Source organism: Phaethon aethereus (genome assembly GCF_964289735.1).
Source record: "Phaethon aethereus genome assembly, chromosome: 9".
NCBI lineage: Eukaryota > Metazoa > Chordata > Aves > Phaethontiformes > Phaethontidae > Phaethon > Phaethon aethereus.
In genome coordinates, this window is record NC_138585.1 from 20530487 (window position 1) to 20542930 (window position 12444).

Genomic DNA, 12444 nt, shown 5'->3' on the forward strand with positions numbered 1-12444 from the left:
ATACCAGTAAACTTAGTTTGTGCTGGTTCTATTACCCTGACAAACTTCTCTCTTCCCCTCGCCACACGCCCCGACAGCAGCTCGCGAAGCTCGGGGACAGGCTGAAACCGATTTGGTGCGGTCTGTTCTGGGAATACAAGACCTTCTTCTCATAAAACGCGGCTCACAACCTCCCCACCGCTTGGAGGTCAGCGCTGTCCCCTCGGCCAAGCGGGTTCCCTCGGCCGCCCTGGCGGGCCCTGCCCCCGCCACCACACGGGGGAGGTGCCGCGGCGGCCGCCCGCCACTGAGGAGACTACGAGGACCCGAGGTCGGCGCGGCCCCCCAGGGCAGGGCGAGCGGCCAGGCCGCAGGGGCAGCGGGCGCGGCCCTACCCGCCCCCGGTCACTTACGGAGACCCGACGCGCTCCGCCGTTACCCGGCAACCGCCGCGCTGCCGGCGGGGCCCTCTCCACCGCCTCCTCCTGGCCCGCCGCCGCCGGGACGGGGGAGAACATCACTTCCGCTTCCGCCCCGCCTCACCCCGCCCCCGGATGCGCCTGCGGGGGGGGGAGGAGCGCCATTTTTACTGAAGGCCCGAGGGGGCGGGGCGGCCGCCATGTTCAGCAAGGGCAGAGGAGGAGAGGGGAGCTGCTGCTCGTGAAATGGAGACGGGCCCGCGCCCAGGCAGGAGGTACTCCCACGGCCCGGCCCGCTGCCCCTCGGCCCCGGGAAGAGGAGCTGGAGAAATCACCCGGGACTGCTCGCGATATCGCCGCACGCTCCGGTCTGTGTTTTTGGGAGGACGCTTGCGCCCTGCAGAGCGCAGCGGGGGGCTGCAGGCCCCCTGAGGTGGAAGGCGGCTGAGCTTAAACGCTGCCTGCCCCTCTCCACCTACAGGAATAAACTCGGCCTCCGAGCCCTCGGGCGTTTTCGTGGGAATCTGAAACAAAGACACCGAAGCATGACTTTGGATTCCTGCGTACTATCAGCACCATGGTTTAATCAAAGTCAGCTAAATGACAAATGCCAAGTACTTCGAAGCGTTCTAAAGCACTGATAATTCACACATTCGATACATCACCACAGGAGTGTGTAAGGAAATGAGAACAACCACGAACAGTGAAAAGCAACGACAATAAGCATTATAGAGAAGACTTTACTCAAGAATTACTAATTTGCTGTATTTTAAGTTCCTGCAATAATTAGTGGGATTTAAATTTTGTTTTGAAGTCAGAGTCCTTCATATAAAAAAGTTCCTCTGTTCAGTAACAAACATGATCCAGGAAATACACGACACACATCTAACCTAAAGGCTCAAAAGTCTGACAAGCAAAGAATCAAATACAAATTACTTCCAAATACAAAATACTTCCAAAACCAATTTCATGATTTTGTACAGCTTCTAGTTAGAATGCTGTTCCTGAAGTAAATGACCCTTGCAGATATCTGTGTAATGAACAAACAACTGAATTTGATACACTTATCGAGTGTCTCAGGAAAAAAAAAAAAATCAACTGGCATACTTCTGATTACTACAGTTACTTTCCCTCACCCAAGACTAACATCAGTTGCTCAAGCTATACGTTTAAAGACAACTGAAGTCTCTGGCAGTATCATACCAGCTGCATTCACATGCTCTCAGTTCACCTCCGTGCAGCCATGTCACAGCACTGACCTTCCACTTACACACTTCACAGAAACCAACCAAACTCTTCCCTTCCATGGGAACAACATACTGTCCTTGGCATGTATAGTCATTCCTTTCAGCCTTCCACCTTCTACGCGGACTCCATTCACTATTTTTTCTACTACTTACTACATTTCTTGTTTTAGCATGCTGATCATGTGGAAGTTGACACCCTACTTGTGTTCCTGCTGAAGTAAAATGAGACCAACTACTCCAGTACATTTCTATTTACTTTCCAATATTAAGAAGAAAATACTAACATTAGTCCCTTGTTTATAAAATCCAGTCTAAGACAAATTTGAATATAATTCCTAATTAGACACTGTGGGGTGCATTTTAGTTAGGAATGATTTGGCTTCATAACATTCCTATGGGGTATTCTTTTCATTCCCAGTTTAGAGATTAGACAACTCAGACATGAAGTTATCCAGGAGTCAACAAGCAAGTTTTCTGTAACACAGGCCTCCGTGTTTTTACAAGAGACCACCTTTTCTGTACCGGACACAATCGATGCTGGTCTATATACACACACTTCTTAAGCCCACTTGTTTACTTCAGGGTTTTTTTAAAATGTCTTTTTCCCACTTCTTGTCACTGTCCCCTGGAGCGGCTTTCTCTCCAGAGCTCAGCTATGCCATTCCACCTGTGTGTCGTCACCAAGAGCAGGGTTTTAACAGAACCAGCCCCTACCAGTTTATACCCATATGAACAAAATTAACTTTCCATATATAAAATAATGCTTATTAGTGCTTTGTTAACTATATTATTGCTACCATTTCAAGCCAGCCAGGATGAGTGTTCAAAATAGGAAATAAGCAATTCTACCACAGACATTGGCATTCTCTATACAATGGACTAATAAAATACAGTCAGGACACCATCAGGTTGCCCTTTTCAATAGCTACACAGAAGATTTAGTACTAAATCAGCTTTTCAAAATGACGAAAATCATCTTGCCTCCCACAAAGGAATATATGCTAACTGGTTCACAGCAGACTTTCCAGAAATACTTTTTTTAGAAATTAGAGCTTCCATAAACTGACTATATTCAGCCAATTTTTATCCTTAGCTGTAAAAATAAAATGCAAAGATCCTTACACGCCTTGAAGCTCTTAACACCAAATCTCACCAATTAAGAAATGTTTTATACATTAATGATATTTATACAAAGCTTACGTTAGACAATCTTACATTACAAATTTACAGTCAATGCAGAAAGAAATGTAAACTCCACCACTAACTTATGGGTAATTTCACCCTGATAAACTAGCACAATCTAAATGGCCTCACCCTTATTTTTATCTGTCCAAGTATCCACTCTGGAATACAGCTACAGAATGAACTGTAAAAATTCACTTCTAAAGATTATAATGGCAGGACAGCACTATCTAATCTGAACAGATGTGTAAAATCATTTGAAAGTGATTAAAGTTAATAAAGTTTTTGTACTTACTAGTGTTTTAAAGCCAGTATATAGGAAAGGTTAAAATTTACAGAATTAAAATAACTGTCCTCAAAGTACTAGCGGTGGAAAGCTAATTATAGAGATTTATAATAATATAATTATAAACTAATAGAGGCTTGCTTTAAATGAGGTTGGTGACATACATCATTTCAGTGACAGCTAAATTAAGATCTCAGATATGAAAAGAACATTCTTTGTACATTAACTGAATGACTTTGCAAATCCCCTTACAATTACTCCTTAAAACATGACACAATCTATGCACAAGCAACACGTCTCTCCTTGGTGCATTAAATGATAGGAACTGAATAGATAGGAACAAAAATCATATGAGAAGTCTGTAGTAAATGTGTGGAAGAGAAGGTGGTTGGATAGTCCCACAGAGAAGAGTTGAAATTACACACTTAAAGGAAGGTGAAGAATGAGGTCAGACAGGTACCCCGAGAGAAAAACAGGACAATTTTAAAAAGCTTATGAAGAGTACAAGGTGGGAAATGCAGGCTGACATGTGAATTTGCAGATGTCCATTCCTGGGAATTTTTGGAACACCCTGTCTTTCACAGGCTGGTGCAATATGCTAAACAGAATGATGACCTGCTGCCACAGAGGGTAACACGAGCTGGATACGCAGCTGGGATCAGTATGGCGTTACTTAACCATTGAACTAGGTGTTGGCTTTCTCTTTATCCCTTTTTAAACTCGAAAGAGCTGGTCTTGTACATTAGATGTGAAAGTGCAGGATGACCATCTGAATTGCTATCACAACATGACCTGATCCATCAGACTGTAAATGCAATTATTCCTACCAGAACCACTAGGTAAGTAAATTCATACCACCAAGCTGTTACACATGCTTTGCTGATATAAGTATGAAAACATTAGAATTTTACAATTGCTGTTAAAATTGTATTTAATATCATATTTCAGTGACTGGAAATTAATTCCAATTCTAACAAATTGATTACAGGGAAAGAAAGTATTCACGCTGTCTCATGTATCTGAAGATGACTTAAAAGATCTTTTTCATTTCCAAACCTCATTAAACAATCAGTACATTTATGAGGCAAGTCTGCTGAATGCCTGAAATCCAAATGAGTTTTAAGGTCTTCAATCTGTCCCGTTGAATATTCACAGTATTGACACAAATAAATCCCTTCAGATAAATGAGAGCTTAAATGCTTGCAATATTCCAACATACCTGAGAAGCCCTTCCCACAGTCATCGCAAACATGAGGGAATATTTTTGTGTGTTCAATAGCTACGTGCCTGTTGACATTCGTGTGCAGCCTGCTCCTAAAGCCACACACTTGGCATACAAAGAAGTTTTTGCATTTGTCAAAACTGATTTTGTTTATGAGACTGTACTGTCCACGCTCCTTGTTATTATAGCTGTCGCTTAACTCTATCAGTCGACATGCATGTTCGTTCACCACATGGCTATGCAGATCTTCTGGATCATTTGTTTCATGCTCACAGAACTGACACAAATACTGCTCGTCACAGCTGTGTTCCTGGAAGTGCAGGTACAACTCGCTGCTCGAGGAGAACTGCATATCACACTGCTCACACCAATAAAGGTGGTCATTGAAGTGAGTGTCTGCTATGTGCTGACTCAGATTCTCAAATATCACCGTTTTGTAATCGCAATATTTACAGATGTATGGATCCTCCTCATGTAGTTTTACATGTTCAATGAGCTGCACTTTGCTGGAGAAGCTTTCTTTACAAACTTTACAGACATGAGTGTCTGTACATGTCTTATGCTTCAGGATCATGTGCTGCTTTAAGTCAGAAAAGTACTTGCTATTAAACTCGCAGAGCTCACACTTGTATAAGCCACTGCTGTTGGCTCTCAGCAAAGGCCATTTCTGTTGAGCTGTGATATTCAAAGCCTGGTTCTTCTCAAAGATTTTACAGGTTTCCAGAGGGATTTCCTCTAGGTCCTCAGCTTCTAGCTTCTCAGGTGACACAGTTTGTGTTTCTATATCGTGCACTTCTACAGCATTCACTTCTGTTGTAGAAATTTCTACAGTTTGAATATCTAGAGGTTTCTCTTCTTCTGTAGGGCTGTCACTGAATATAGGTGAATCGCATAAGTCTCTGCACATTCCATTATTAGTACCTTTATCTGCAGGAAGAAATAATAAAAGGTAAAAAAGCCAAAGGTAAAAAAGCCCTGCAAAACACCTGGGTCTATATTTAACTTTTCAGTTAGTTGTAGCAGCTTACAAATGCAAAAAGCAGATCTTTTTCCCCAGCCAGACTATGTTTATGTTTAACTTACAAGTAATGTAAGCTACAAATCCTTCGCCTCTGTCACAGCAAAAAAAGTTACATTAAAAGCCAGCAGTCATACTCCCCAGCTTCTCAGCACCGAAGCAGCAAATATGCATTGACCTTTACCTTTATCCTTTTTTTTAGGATCTGTATAGTGCAACCCCACAACGTTTGAATGTGATCCGCTCCACTGAGAAGTCCCAGCATGCACTGGACTCCCATCATCATCTGTGTCCAGGCTCTGCACAGGACTGTGGAATCTACCTGCGCAGATACAAGACGGATTTTCTTGTCATCGTTATTCCACAGTAGCATCATCGTGATCCTTTGATTTTAACCATAGATCTTATTTACTATTTATTCTAGTTGCATAAATTTATCTTTATATACCAATCATATCATAACCTACATTTAAAGAAAGTAACAATAAATACCTTCGAAATTATTTCCATACATAGAGAAGGCAATACAAGAATTCAAAAGGTGGCAATTCTGTATTTAAAATTTCAACAAAAAATAGTTGATTATATTGGAAAAAAATTAAAATCCTTAAATGAAACTTTACATTTCAAAGACAATTTTAAAAATATTCTTAAATAATTCTGGACATGACATTTTAAAATGTAAGGGTATCTAAGACCTCTGGAGACTTGCTGGTTTATTTATTAGAGTAAAAAGAAAAATAAATGTAATAAAAATCTATTCTCACATTTGCTCTGCTAAACTTTACATCTACTGGTGGATGTTTTATAAAAAGGCATTTTCTTTTCCCTAAGTGCAAGTACAGTTCAATACAATCACTGGTAAATTCCATCTGAGCTCTTAGATTATTTACATCAGCTTTACATTACCTAGCTAGTGAATATTTAGATAAAGAAGTCTAATCCTCATTATGTTATAAAATCGAAGGATCTTTCTGTCATCCTTTCTACTTTGAAAGTTGTATTTCAGTTATAACAATTAAACAACCTTCCACCAGTCTAAGGCACATCAGAGCACAACGATGCTCAGAAGTCACCCACTACATATTTTGTATTCTCTTTACTTCTATGAATAGGAGCATAACACACTTAAAGAATTGCAGAACAAGACTCCAAAACAAAGTCGTACCTCTGTTTTCAGAAAACTTTATATCTGGCTGTTTCATAGAACAGACGCTATAGCAGTGGTCAGAAAAAATTCCGCTGTTGTCTATGTATTTGCTTGCACCTGAAGAATCTAAAACAAAATAAAAAAGTAAGTTTTAATATTGACACATTAATGTAGCTACATATGTATTTAACATTCACCAGAATCCTCTTCACTGGCCATATTTTTTACTTCATGTGTTGGGAGAGCTCTGTGCTGGTCTGATAATATTCCTGTCGTGATTTACAACTTTCAGCTACTGCCCTGGTGTTCAGAGTATCGGATACAATCATTACCAGACTCTGCGCCCACTAAAGGTAAGTGACAGGAGCACAGTTTGTTCAGTGCTGAACACTCCCATCCCAACTTTTACAAAATCCCTCCCCTTGTGTGTTAGCAGAATTATCTTCATTGTGTAGCATGAGCAAGTTTCCCCATTTGCAGGGAGTACAGAACAAAACTGATCAGATGCAGTGACTGAAAGTAGCTTAACAACGGAGCACGCACAGTGGGTACTCAATACATTCAGACCAAGGCTTCTTACCCGACCCTTTACGTTACTAATTTTCCATGTATTAGCACGTGGTCCCTTCTCAAAGTAATTATTCTAAGAAAAAAATAAACTTTAACTAAAGCATACATAACTCAAGCTCTAGACTGACCTGAATATCGAGAAGGATGTAGAGTCTTCCTTTTCCTCTTTTTAGGATGTTCATTCATTTTGAATAGTCTAAATCAATTGTACAGTGAAAACATTCAAGAATTAGGCTGGCTTGTATCTAGTTCATCTTTCACAACTTTATGAAACAATACAAACATTTTGAAAACATGCGCATTAAATACAAGAGTGTTTTACCTACTCCACTTTCTCATCCCCCCAGCCCATTTTGTTACAGTTAAGAACACATACAACTACTGAAGTCTAGCTTTATATTCCTGCCCTGGAACAAAAGAAGGTTCACCATAAAGACAGACAGGTCAGGACTCCAGGCACTCCAGTTCTGAGTGTAACCTACGAAGCAGTTCTCCAGCACCTTGTGGCCTTTTGTCAAAAAGACCAGCTAGCTGGAGTCCTTCTGATAAAGTTTAACTTTGACAATCTAACAAAGGTCATGTTCTCTTACCAAAAATCCTAGACTCTTCAGTATCAGCAAGCAGAGCAGCTAAGCAGCTGACGGCTCTACAGCTTCCAAATGTAGCAAATACATCAGCTCAAGCAGATTTTCATCTATGGAGTGATAGCATTTTGAAACACTTTAAAACTTCAGCAGAAAATAAATGTAAAAAATCAGAATCAGATACACAAACATTACAAAGAATGAAGCTATGCAAATTGAAGCTGAAAAACAATATAAAAAGTCGATACTAATTTTGGTTTAGAGTATCAAAGTTAATAAGGTAGATTAATAAATAGAATATTTATTTTCCTTTTGTCCCAGCTTAGCAGGCTTTCGCTGCACTTGGCAGCTGCTGACAACAGAAAATCATTTGGAGACGACGCCAAAAATACTTGAGCTATTGGCCCAAATACTTCTGAAGAAAAGGCTGCAAACGTGAAATCTGATGTGGTTTACCGTAACACTAGAGCACTCATGGGCCCAGGATCTTCTAAAGCTAATGCCATCCAACAGAAGTGAAAGCAGGAAAAAGGCCTCATCAAGTAAACACTGTTCTCATGAAATACTTCGGCTGAATTAAAATTCTATTTTAAGGGGAGAATAATATGGAGGAAACCAGTTTTTTTTAACGTTATATCGTGGTCTGGAAGTATCAAATACTCGCATCCCTTTTTCTGATGGCGAGGGAAGAACCTACACTATACCAAGATAGCAAGTTTTATCCCAGCTAACGCGGCTCAACCTTTTCCCCACGCATCGGCCCACGGGACAGTAACGCCCGTTATCCTTCTCCAGACGTTTTCCCCGGTACACCCTGCCCAGCTGCTTGGCGCGGTTACGGGTAAGGCTCATGAAGGCCCCAGCGGTCGGGATCCCCGGCCCCCCGCCGAGCCGGCCGCGGCCTGCAGCGGGGAACCGGGGGCGGCAGCCGTGCCGTGCCGCTCCGCCCCCCCGCCCCGAAGGCAGCGGCGGGTAAGCCGCGGGCGGCGCCGGGGGCAGGGGCGAGGCCGGGGCCACGCTCCGGCGGCGGGGCGAGGGCCCAGCCCGGGGCCGCCACCGGGGAGCGCCGCAGGCCCGGCCTCGCCTCGGCGCGCCGCGGAGCGTGAGTCACTTCTCACTCACTTCTCACTCCCTTGGCGGGGGACGAGGGGCGGCGGGCGGGCGGGCCCCTCGCCTCAGGGCGGCGGGTGCGGGTTCGCGCTTCAAATGGCGCCGGGCCGATGGGCAAGATGTGGGCGGGCGCAGGGCGACGGTCAGCGGCGCGCGGGCCGCGCCCGGCGGGGTAAAAGGCTGGAGGGAGGCGGGCGCCGGCGGAGCCACGGGGCTCCCTGGGGCTGCGGGCCACGCCGACGGCCGCTCCCCTCCTGTCTCGCCGCCGGGACTCACCTTCAGCTCCGCGCCCAGCCGCGGCCGCCTCCGGACGCGGCGCTCCCCGCGGGGGAAGGGGCGGGGCGAGTGGCAGCCATGGCGCCCCCTGGCGGCCGCGCCGGCGCCTTCTGACCCCGGCCCGTCGCCATAGCAACCAAACCCTTAATGTATCTTTCAATTTATATGCGGTACTGTCATCCCACCGCCGCAGCTACATGCTCGGAGAGGTTCACCAGCACATTTTCATCTACAGACTTTGTCCAGGGCTTGTGAAGCATCGGGCAGCATCCAATCTCATTACCAGAGAGATGCTCGTATTTTACACGAGGGAGTGGCTGATACCAGAGCAAAAGCCTCATAAAGCAAAGATTTACTTTTTGCATCAGGGTAGAAGCTGTCCTTCAACGCAGCTGGCATAGAAGAATTAATATAAAAAAGGTCTGAGAATTAAAATAAGCAACTTCCCCCTTTTCAAATTTTTCCAAATTTATAATCACAAAATAATCCCCCTTTTTTGCTCACTACATTTTCACTTTTTTTTTTGGCCACAGTACAGAGCAGTAAGTTGTATTTCCCCCACAAAGCAGAATATTTCAAACAGCATCTTATTTTTCAAAATAAGTAATTTATTTTGAAGACACAAGGGAGACCATTACTGTCACTTCATTTGATGACTTAAAACAGATCATGGAATTTTGCCAAACATTCCATTTATTGAGCTATTCGGGTCTGGCTTAGTCTGAAGTTACCTGATTTCAAGATCAAGCTTTCAATTAGCAGAGAATCTACAACATCCCCAGTGTTGCTGCTCCAGTGATTAACGAAAAAAAAATCCCACTATACCCTGCTTCTGACCTCAGTTTTATTCATTAACTGGCAGTTGAAAGTGGACTTACCATGTATAAAATCCTGCCTTTAGCCTTTGTCCTGAAAGTTGGAAACATGTCTTTAGGGTGATGTGATTTGGTTAAGAGACACATAGAAAGAGCTTCATCCTATGATCATACAGGAGATTTGATGGTATAGCAGCATGAACATAAAGGTATCCTTTTGAAGACACACTGCCGAGTCCTCAGAAATTAATGTGGTGTATCCATTATCTCCTGAGCTGAATTAGCAATCAAACAAGATCCTGGCATCCCAGTTCAGTTTGTTCTCTGTTGTTTATTCCAGCTATAGGAACTGAAGTTTCTGCAGGACAGCTTGTGTTAAAGTTCTCATAAATTGGCTATAGGCACCCAAATGGGAGGACACCCATGTATTCCTCCCTCTATTCACCAAAGTTTTCCATATAATATTCCAAATAAGAGGCACTTTCCCCAGTTCCCAGCTGAGGGCAGTAATGGGAACTTAGAAGCTGTAATTTGCCAAAGGAAAAGGAAAAAAAAAACCAACCCACAAAACCAAACAACCCAAACCAAAGCCTTTCCTTTGAATTCAGACCTGCTCAGTGAGACAGAATGGGGATAACCATGTCATTTCAACATAAAGCACAACACACCCACTGTACCTTTTGATTGATCACTTCTCCACACAAAGCAGCACAGCCCAACACCACCTATGTCAGATAAAAAGACAAGACTTTGAGTGAAAGAAAAACCTCTGAGGAAGATCCCCTTTGAAGCTGCAGAGCCAGTTCAAAGTCATGGGCATGTCGCAGTCGTGACAGCCAAGTGTCATCCATGCTTTAGACCGAAAAGTCTAAATGAGTCTTGTTTTCTAAACCACCATGTGGCTTGGGATGTTCAGGCATCTCTAGGTCAGGTTTTAATCACTCAGAACCCATTCCAACTGGAAATATAGAAAAGCCTGTGTGATATTCACCTTATTGTTTAGATGAGCAACACAGATGATGCTCATTTCAATTATCAGGGATGTATCCTTACTAAAACAAGAATGGAGTAAGCCCTTTCTTCAATGAAAGCAGTAAGCATAGCTCATGATAACAACCTTTGCAGAAGGCAGCGTTGTTAGTTACATGGCTTTAAAAGGCCATATAGGAGGTTATCTAAAGCATCCTGTCTAGCATTAGTTTTCCTGCTTTTTTGTTACATGGGTTCAGATTTTGGATCAAGTCTCTCCAATGCAGGTTGGAAACCAGACCGAGTTCTGAGCATACGATCAGGAGGGCTCATTGAGGTTCCCGTGCTAAAGCAAACTGCCCTCATTGCAAATCATTTTTCTGTTTCACCAGCATTATTTTGCAAGTTTTCCATAATTCTTTGGTGCTTCAGGGATCAAGACTTAGAACTACCACTAAATCACACTGTGGTAATAGCAGTAAAGTCTAAAATTTGCATTTGAACAAGAACTGAACATCTCCTTTCCCTGAACCATCCTGTGCACTTAAAATAAGGTAGTAACCACTCATAACCATTTCATAATTACTAGAAAAGGTAAAACTCAACCTTACACTGTAATAAACAGAACTTTAATCTGTTAGTTCAGGTTACTGAACTAGCTACTTCAAAAACCACTAGCCATACTTTGATTGCCTTTAGCCTTAGCTCTCTCCAGACTAGGGCTCAGCTTGAGCTTCAAAATATATGTAAGGATAATGATGTCTACCTTCTATTACATAGTTTGAATCCAGTGCAGGCTGAGCACCTCCTGGAACATAGCCGTTTTCAAAGCCAGACAGTGGTGATCTGAAACAGAACTGACCAGCGTACAAAGTTTAAAGCTTACTGGGGACAAAGATGTGTAGAAGTCACCTGATTAAAAACCCTGACAACCTCCCTCATGCCTCCAAAAAAGTTAATTTCTCAGCAAGAGCGCTCAAATCCCTCCCACAGTAACAGTTTGTTAGCAACTGAAGTCCAAAGTAGACCAACACATCCACAGAAGCAATTCTACTGCAGCCCCATGCTCTTACACTTGCCAAGTGTGTTTCTCACTTTCAAAATTAGTATTGGATATGAAAATACAACCTGGTTTATTTTTAAAATAGTTTCAGTAATGAAAGCATGAAGGATATTTTTCAAAAACAAACTGATTTAGCAGGGGCTTTAAAACCATCCAGCTGAAACACTTCAGTAACATCTGCTCTCTTACCACAACTTTTACAGCCCACATCGAAAGTTAGTTACTCCAAGGATCAACATGTACAAGAACGAACACCTCGTGCATCTAGGACTTCCCACCCATCAATAATGCAAATTCCATTTCTGTTCCCCCCCAAAATTAACTGACGTACGCAATTTCCATCTCTTTTCTTCTAGCCTTTTTCAAAAGCAGAGCTGGAATACCAAATCACACCTCCAAGACTGAAGATTCCTTAAATTCTCACTTCAGAATTCACAAGCGTACCAACTGTATTATTTTAATTTAGTTGTTAGTATATACATTAACACTCAAAAGTGTGATAAAAACCAAAAGTAGTTTTTTTAATAAACAGCATATGATACAGACCGCAAAGA

The 12444-nt window shown here is 42.7% G+C and overlaps 1 protein-coding gene across 1 annotated transcript; it reads right to left on the minus strand.

Moving 5' to 3' along the window:
• Positions 1 to 4114: 4114 nt before the first annotated feature.
• Positions 4115 to 7259, minus strand: ZNF639 (zinc finger protein 639; the record flags this gene model as incomplete). Its single annotated transcript, XM_082003658.1, has 4 exons — positions 4115 to 5262; positions 5538 to 5675; positions 6522 to 6629; positions 7202 to 7259. The coding sequence occupies 4 exons, from the start codon at positions 7257 to 7259 to the stop codon at positions 4115 to 4117; spliced, it is 1452 nt and encodes a 483-aa protein (XP_081859784.1).
• Positions 7260 to 12444: the final 5185 nt, after the last annotated feature.